This window comes from Gadus chalcogrammus, chromosome 19, assembly GCF_026213295.1.
Source record: "Gadus chalcogrammus isolate NIFS_2021 chromosome 19, NIFS_Gcha_1.0, whole genome shotgun sequence".
In the NCBI taxonomy this organism is placed as follows: domain Eukaryota; kingdom Metazoa; phylum Chordata; class Actinopteri; order Gadiformes; family Gadidae; genus Gadus; species Gadus chalcogrammus.
In genome coordinates, this window is record NC_079430.1 from 17400342 (window position 1) to 17409764 (window position 9423).

At 46.3% G+C, this 9423-nt stretch overlaps 1 protein-coding gene across 1 annotated transcript; it reads right to left on the bottom strand.

The window, feature by feature from the left end:
* Nucleotides 1-1983: 1983 nt before the first annotated feature.
* On the bottom strand, nucleotides 1984-6642 carry ppp1r3aa (protein phosphatase 1, regulatory subunit 3Aa; the record flags this gene model as incomplete). Its single annotated transcript, XM_056579044.1, has 5 exons — nucleotides 6548-6642; nucleotides 4704-5659; nucleotides 4137-4192; nucleotides 3641-3729; nucleotides 1984-2931 (listed from the first exon to the last, which is right to left on the bottom strand). Coding segments are annotated over exons 2-5 (1947 nt in total), but the record flags the coding sequence as incomplete, so codon positions are not given.
* Between the last annotated feature and the right edge of the window lie 2781 nt (nucleotides 6643-9423).

A 9423-nucleotide genomic window follows, 5' to 3' on the forward strand; every position in this document is an offset into this window, starting at 1 on the left:
TAGCTCTGGTTCAGTGGAGATCAGGTTCTTGGTCAACACCCCCTGGCCTGGGTTCTCACTCTGAATGCGTTGCTCTTTATCTTGCGTAATCGGGTTCAACCGGTGGTCAGGTGCTTCTGAATACATCAATGTGAGGTCCTTGGCTTCCTTCCCCAGATCTGTTTCCAATGAGTCTGGTTGGAGAGGGTTTTCATTGTTTGGCCGTGAATCTCTTCCTTCTTTGAAACACTTTGAACCAGTTTGAACAAGTTTGATTTCTAGGCCTTCCCCCTCATCTCTTTTTGGAGCTTTGTCAACTTGAAGACCTTTTAACGAAGGGATGTCGCCAGAAACCTCTCCTTGCATTTGCACTGGTGTGTATTTCATCTGTATGTTATCCGTGTCCATTACTCGACCCGACTCCTGTTTGTGGGCTGATAGTTTTGCGTCGCTGTTCTCTCTAGCCCCTTCCTCTGTTGGACGTGACGTTAATGACCCCGGTTCACCGGATGTCGGATCCTTGGTCATCACCTCCTGAACTGGGTTCTTCACCTCACTCTGAACTTGTGGCTCTTTATCTTTCTCCATCGGGTCTAACCGGTATTCTGGTGCTTCTGAATACATCAACGTGTGGTACTTCACTTCCATCAGATCTGCTTCCAATGAGTCTGGTTGGAGAGAGTTTTCATTGTTTGGCAGTGAATTGATTCCTTCTTTTACCTCTTGGTTAAGATCCGCTTCAACACACTTCTGCCTCAAAGCACCGTCGTTACTCGTTCCATGTTGTACACCGTCCACCTTTCTCCCTTTTCTCTGGAACGTGTCCTCTGCCGTGGTGTCACAGAGCGATGACATGTCATTCGCATTCACGTGGCTTTGCGTCGATTTTGTGTCACACGATTCCTGTTTGAGGGGCGAGAGTTTTGTGTTGTTGTTCTCTCTAGCTCCTTCCTCTGTTGGACTTAAGGTTGATAGCTCTGGTTCAGTGGAGATCAGGTCCTTGGTCAACGCCTCCATGCCTGGGTTCTCACTCGGAATGCGTTGCTCTTTATCTTGTGTAATCGGGTCTAACCGGTGGTCAGGTGGTTGTGAATACAACAATGTGAGGTCCTTGGTTTCCATCCCCAGATCTGTTTCAAATGAGTCTGCTTGGAGAGAGTTTTCATTGTTTGGCGGTGAATCTTCTTTAACCTCTTGGTTGAGATCCACTTCAACACACTTATGCCTCAAAGCACCGTCGTTACTCGTTCCATGTTGTACACCGACCACCTTTCCCTCTTTTCGGTGGAACGTGCCGTTTGTTCTGGTGTCACAGTGTGCTGACATGTCATGGTCTAAAGGCTTCGCATTCACGTGGCTTTGTGTTGATTTTGTATCACACGCTCTCGACTCATCCACCTCAAATGCATCCGTGTGCGGCGCTGCTTCTCCATGCTGTGTTCCTTTGTGTTTCAATGCCGTTCCGCTCTCTTTATTTGGCCTGAATCCCTCACAATCCTTATCACCTGCTTCCCTCTGGGAGCGTTCAGTATTCACTGTGTCCCGTGGCCTAAATATCTCCTCCCCTGTATATCCTTTTCCTTCTGCGTCAGGCATTGTGAGCCTCACTTCCTCCTCTCCTCCTCCACCTCCTCCTCCATCACCTCCTCCTTCTCCACCACTCCCTCCTCCTGCGCTTCCTCTTCGTCTGAATGGGGACAACACCGAACCCGTGCGGCCCTTTGTCCCCTGTCCTTTGAATGCCTCCCTAAATGCCAGCGCGTCGTAGTCCGAGTTGCGTACGATACCGCTAACCCCTTGTTCTTCCTCCCCTTCCCCACCGCTTTGAGAAAGACCCTCGCTGGGCGCCGCTCCCCGTGAGATCCTATCACAGGCGCTGGCATTCTGAGACACCGCCGCCGCTGTCATCTCTGTTGTCCCCCTCTCCCCAGAGCTCGTTATCCTGTCGCCCGTAGAGTCTCTGAGCGGCTCTCTCACTCCTCCATCTCCTCCTCCTCCTCCTCCTCCTCCTCCTCCTCCTCCTTTTTGTTCTCTTACGCCTTCGGTGCCTCCCGTGTCCGGCGCGACATGCTCAGGCTGCCGAGTCCCTAAGCCATCCTCTGAGCCTTCGTTGTCGTCCTCAGCTGTTGTGGAGGCTGTTCCTGCCCTGCTTGGCACCTCTTCCTCAGGCGTTTCTGTCACGGAGCTCCCCTCTGGCCTCAGTGTCATGTCACGAGATCCGACCCACGCCCGCGGTGCTGGCTGCCTCTCCTGGGAGTTGGCGTGCCGGTCCGGACCGTCAGCGTGTGACACCGACACCGGCAGCCCCTTGGAGATGGTGGAGGGTGTCGTTGTACGGTGGGGCATGTCCGGGGGAGTTTGAGGTGACTGGGGTGCAGCCGGTGTGCTCGGCGTTCCGGGGTCCACCACTCGCTGTTCCGAGGGGGACATCGACGTGGCCTTCTGCAACCACACGGATTCCGGAACGCCGGAGTGATCGCTGTGATCGCGGCCGTCGATGAAGCTCTGCCAAATGTCACACACGGACGGCGTACCTTCCTCGACGCCACATTCGACTTTGGCATCGATGAAGGCCTTCTTCGGATCACCTTTGGACGGTGTTCCCCCTTCCGTTGAGGGTTTTGACTCAACGTTCTGGGTCTTTACGCCGTTCCAGAGTTCCTCCATCTCCTTGGTAGGCCAGACCTGTGGGTTGTCGCTCGTCCAGTCCAGGGTCAGCAGAGGTATCTGGTGGTAAGTGGGTAAGGCCTTGGGGCCCTCGGCGGGCTGTTTCTGGCGAGGAGGGACCACGGTGGAACCGTCTGAGGTGGCTCCCAGAACGGGTGTGGGGTGGTGATGGTTCTGATGAGGACCAGCGGGGGCTTGTGAGTTCTGCAGTGGACTGCGCTCACGCAGCGAGTCTTTCACGCGGGACAGTCGCGCGGCCTTGCGTCTGCTTCGCACGCTGTCAATCTGTCGGACACGGGCAAAATCGGGACAAAGGTCGAAGGTCAAAGGCAAGCGATTCACAAAGTTCAGCTCAAGTTCAGTTTGCCTCAAAAAACTTGGCATGGCATAGCGATTACGCATTCCCTTTAAAGTCCGGCCCCCCGCCATCCCCAAACAAGACGAAAAACGTAACCTCAGCAGATTAAATAATCTGCTACTACATCACTGATGATTGGATCTCTGTGTAGTTCACAGGGGTATTTATGAGGCCTGCCTGCTCTGACATGAAGTGCAATGACGCAAGATACGGCGGTTACTGTTGCAAACGCATGCCAATTCTCCTTCGCTTTGCATCATCACAGTCAGGGCCCTGGCGCAAGTCACAGGTTTAAAGACAGTATTTATAGGAAGCACATGACTGTTCACAGAGTATGCATGGCATGTTCTCATGTGTCAGCAAGGCAGTCAGCCCCACATTGCAGGAGGAGAGACTTGCTAATGGACAACGATGCATTTTAATTTGTGCGTTCTAGTTCACTTTCACGGATACAAAGGGGAAGAAAACAGCAGAGGTGTGACAGTACGGCGAGACTAGACACCCTGATTTGCATGTCATCTATATGTTGACACAAAACATGTTCAGTCGGGTTGTCCTGACGCTTCTGTAACTGTGGTTTATTTTGTTTGGTTTTTCTCAACAAAGGGGATTTGTGTAGACTGTGGTTAACCTCACCAGAAGGTCGTCCTCTTGGAGTGTCTCCGTGGTGTCCGTTTTCTTTCTGCCAGCCGTCTCTGCTTTTTGTGGGATTCGGTCTTCTGAAACTGTAAAAGATCCAGAGTCAGACTTATGCACAAGGTGCATACACAGTATCAGTGTGTGCATGGTACGCACACAAATCCCAAACTGAACACAGGCACACAAGCCCAAACACACACACATACCCACACAAACACACACACACACACACACACACACACACATACACATACACATACACACACACACACACACCTACATCCTTTTTCTACTTACTCACTCATAAACACAAACACATTCATACTTGCACACACACACCCTTTCTCTCTCTTATTCACTCACACACACACACGCACGCACGCACGCACGCACACATACACACACACACACACACACACACACAAAAACACCATTCCACACATATAATGACAAACATAGAAAGCCATACACACACACACACACCCACACACACCTGTAGTTGTTGCTTTGTCAGTGACCTCACAGGTTCGGTCTTCAGCATCACCCTTCCTGTAGTTAAAGGAGAAGTCCATCACAAACATGAACCCATTAAAAACATACAAAATACATTGAACAGATCGACAAATCAAAGGTAGGTGAGGTGAGGTATCAAAACTATGAGTGTGGCACACAGTCACACTTTTGCCAGGAGCAGAACATGAAAACAATGCCTTCAGACTTGAATAAATTGTAGACACATATTTTTGGCATTCTTACTCCAGTTAAATAATTAACAGGTTTAAGGATGCAAACAATGTTCTTACAAGTAGTAGTTGTGATTTGCATTAATTATCAACATTTTTTGTAAGAAACCCTTACCTTGATGACACACAGGTACAATCATTCAGATTTACACAATCATATGATTATTATTATATAACAACCCTGAGTTTTAAAATCACACACACATGCCCTCCAAAATCCATTTTTGAGAAATGCATCTTTTGACATGATAATGGACATTATTACAGAACTCTAGCTGGCACCTTAGCCAACTTAGCATTATTACCAGTGCGCTAACCTGTTAGCCTTGAGGCAGCTCCTCTGGCCAGCTCTCTGGTGCTTGTGGAGGTGCTGCAGGAGGTGGCTCTCCTCCGTCTCCCTCTCATTTCCAGGGATCTCTTTGTGGGCCTTCTGGTGACAGAACAGGACGTAGTTCAGCCCCCGGTTGTTGGCCCAGAACGTGGCCATCTCGGTCTCGTAGCGCAGGCAGAACTCCATCCTGGTGCCGGCCGCCCCCTGCACCGGGGTCTCCAGAGCGTAGATGAAGGTGAAGCGGTCGGTCTCGCGGTCGCTGGAGCCCGGGACGTACGCCGCCGGCAGCTCAAAGTGGCTCCTCCAGCCGTCGGGGGAGACCCGCACGTACACGGCCTTGCAGTAGCAGAGGTTCTCCACCCGGACCACCCCGCGCAGGGTGGAGGTGCCGGGCAGCAGCTCGATGCTCTCCAGCTCCACCTTCTGCTCCCACAGCCGCCGGCGGAGCTCCTCCGGGCCGGAGGGGACCGAGAACAGGCAGGACAGGTGGCTGTCGGCCTGGGCCTGGGCTGGGCCCCCGGGGGTGGGGGCCTTCCCGCTCGGGGGCCCGTCGACGTCGACCCGAGCCTGGGGTAGGTCGGGGGCGGCGTCGAACTCCTTGACGGACACCAGGTCCAGGCCGAAGGCGTCCGCGAAGGACACCTTCCGTCGGACCCGCGACTGGAGGTCCGGTTCCCATTCCGGTTCCGAGTCGTCGGTGCCGACGGAGGCCTCCCCACTGTTCTCCTCCTCCGCCACCCTTTCTTCTTTTACCTCCTCCTCTTCCTCCACCTCGTCCCCCTCCTCTCCCTCCATCCCCCCCCTCTCCTTCTCCCAGCTCTGGGTGGGCAGGGACACCATGGAGGCTCCGGCTGAAGCCACAGTTTATGGGTAGGCCGAAAGGGATCTGTCCTAGTGTCTGTCTGTCTGGGCCGGGTGCAGGGAGCAAAGTGGCCCCCTCTCCTGGTTCCAGTGGAACAGAGAGAGAGAGAGAGAGAGGGAGAGAGAGAGGGAGAGAGAGAGGGAGAGAGGGGCAAAGAGGGGGGTGAGGACGTGACTGGACACACGGAGTCTAATTACCGCCAAACATTGTGTCTTCTGAGCCAGGCCCTATAAATAGTCGCATGAAACAAGACTGTTGAGAGTTGGATCCCCCACTGCCCCACAGGGGTCATTGCACTTCTCACATTATGCTTTGCTTGATGTATAAGGTCTCAACTAAATACTGTGTATGTATTTATACCAAAGCATTGTTGAATACTTGGTTCCTGATTGGTCGAAGATTGTTCAGAGTTTGTGCATAAGTTTAAAGGGACACCTCTGTCTTTTAACAGTTCTGAATCAATCCAACTTTTACATACCATCAAAAGTCAGATACAGCTATCAACAAGGTGTTTCCTTGACAACGCATAAACACATTTTTCGAAATTCCCCCTGGGGATCAATAAAGTATTTATCTATCTATCCATCTTGAAAAAATTTGCTAAAAGTGCCAAGGAAGAATATTACATTTTGAGTAAGTTGTAAGAACGAGTATAGATAATAATCATATAATGACTAAATCAACTCATATCTAATCATTGTTGGTAGCTGCGGGATAAGCGTAATAAACTACGCTATCGGGGCATCAGTTATTGGAAAATAATGTACTTGACTTCGAATAACAGGACATCCCGTTGCTGTTCAATCATTCCATATCTTCCGTATCTGCTATGTCATGTTATTACAGAGATAGCGATCGTATTAAAGATTCACACGGATTCTATCAAATCATCACATGGGATACAATATAAAGATGAACACGATTAGCAAATTCATCATGTTTTCACGATTACAGTCCAAAAAGCTTACCTTGCTCAGAGAGACAGGCTAGTTCCCCACACACCTTGTAGCTCTACACTCAAAGACATGCAAGGAGAAAGCTGAAGAAAAGTATCTCCCTGAAGGTTAAAAAAACAAGTTCGACACCCTGGCAGATCATCCAGGATTGATTTTTGGTGAAGCTATGAGATCCATCAATTTGCATAGGAAAAGATGCATGCAATAACTACGCAGTGCACTGAAAAGAGATGATGGATGTAATGAAGACTCTGTGTTTTGAATGTGTCAACATTCAAGTGCCAACCCATCCAAAGTGCTTTGGGGCTCGGTGAAACTGGTTGCTATGGTATGCAGAGATACTCGATATAGTAGCATGGCGAATATTGAATTTGGGCTCGGGTAATATGTGAGTGATATATATGTTAACAAACTCGGCTGTGAATTTAAGAATCTATACATATTGAATGACATCCAATAAATACATAACACAATCCACAAACTATGACACTGTACATGATGTCATTGCCCTGTTCTGGCAAGGCTCTGAGGTAGTTTAATCAAGTGAAATAATATTATATGCAAAATGAATTTTAAAGTCTGCCCAAGGTAATGCAAACAAAGTGTACACTGTATGTATACCGCGAATGCCTTAAACATCTAGCATCCCGCCACTCCTTTTTCGTGTAGTTTGATCAAAAGATGTAGCATGTAGGTGCATTCAAAACCCATTCCACCTGGACAGCTGTTTGCATCTGGTGGTAAACTTAATCACTGTAATCATGTGTGAGCATAACAACACTGAGGTAATTCTACAGAGGTGACTTAATCTCCAAAGACGCAGATCTGGATTTACCCGTTCTGCTCTGCATGGAGAACACTTCAATGTATGCATCATGTATGCATCATGTATCTATAGCTAAATTTCAATACCACATACTGTGAAATATCTCAATTGTCTGCAACAATTTTTTACAATAACCATCTGTACCACTCATATTTTTTACAGGCCTATATTTTCCGTGGTTGTGTTTGTAGATTTGTTGAGAGTTTTTTTTTTAAATATATGTATATATTATGTATTTGTATGACTGTTCTGTACTTTCTGCTGTGACACCCTAAGCTCCCGCCTGGTGATGATAAGGTACGTATTTTACATATGCATATATTACGTTTGTATATGTTATCATATCTTCAATAAGATATGATAATTAATGACAGATTTCAATGTGACTATAATGAATGCAGGAGCTGATTCGAAAATATGACGAGAAAACTAGAGTGATAGGATTCCTGGGATGCTGTAGCCTACTGGGAAACTGGGGCAGAAAAATACATGTGTTTTCTTTTGAGTTCAACGTCAATTCATTGCTATATTTAACCAACCGTTATAGGACACAAGTCACAAAAACATGCTGAATGTTACATTTGTAGAGTTCCTGTAGAGAATATTGTCCTACAAACAAACTTTAGATGCCTGCCGTTAGTGAGCAGGTAGGTGTAAGGCATCTTTCCCAATGATGTCAGGTACAGACTACAGAAATCGGGGATAGAGAAAATACAATATAATAACTAAAATGCTGAAATGGGGCTCAAGTTTTTTGTAGGAACCTTTTTATTGTTTGCATGAACCCTTGGAAATAGTAAATTTCTCTATACTACCAGTAGGTGGCACTACATGATTGGTTATAGGCCACTGTGTTCGTTGGCATCTGTTTCAGCAAACAATATTTGCATTTATCATTTACGAGGCTTAGGGGGTAATGTACTGTCATAACAAACAAACAACCTACTAAAACACGAATTAAATGTTTGGTTTTGATATGATTAGGTTTGTGATCGTGGGTCGTTAATTAAGTTCCATAATAAACAGTAGCCTATTCAGCGCCTTTTGACAGAGTAGGTCTATCCTTTGACGACCAGTAGGTGGCAGCAAAATACCACAGTTAATCTTTCATCTAATTATTCTCATTAGTTCAGGGCTGCCGTTTTTTTTTATATTCATAGTCACAAAACAATCTTCAAAATTCACTAGGCTAGCCTTAAGTCAAAAGGTTACATTTGAAAGGATCTGCTTATCTACATTGTGTGGGTCTACAATGTCCCCCTGTAAAGCGTGCAAACCAAAACGCTTTGCAGGCTTTGAACCAACGGTACGGAGTTATTAAAAATGAGATATATTTACGTAAACAATGTGCATGCTAAAAAATAACATTTAGTGTAAGGCATGTTGCAAGTGTTTTTATATGTGCTTGGAAATATTGTCATGAAATCGTCTAAAATAAAAGACAAGCGTTTTATGTTTTTAGAGATATAAAACAATGCAATCTATCAATTACTCTAAGCAAATGTATTTTCTCATAGTGTTGATATGTCGTCAATAATTGTGGAATTGGAACTTATTATTATTTGACTATTCTGACGATGATTTTATTGTTGTTTTCGAGGCCCATGCAAATAAACACACAAACAAAAACACAGTTCGGCCTTCAGACAAACAACAGTTTACCAGAAGTGTCTCGATAAATAATCACATTCAATATTACTTTTTAATTCTCAACATTTTAGTCACCTATAAATAAAGAAAAATTTTATTGTAAACGTCTAACTTTCGATTTAATTTTAGGTTAAATATAATAACTAATGCATAATTGACTTTTCCTAAATAAATAGGCTTCCTTCATTAATCGCTAAAGGTTGCAGTGGATATAGGTCATTTTATTTTCTACCAGAAATGTTGGAGGAATTTGAGACACTTTCTTTGAAAACCGAGCAGCAAAATAATGTTTTTTCTTATAGCGCAATAGATCTAGACTTTTATATATTATGCCACATTTAGTAAATACATGTGTTAAATGTGTTTATAGGTCTATATTATAATATTTGATTAGTCGATCAGATAGAACCCA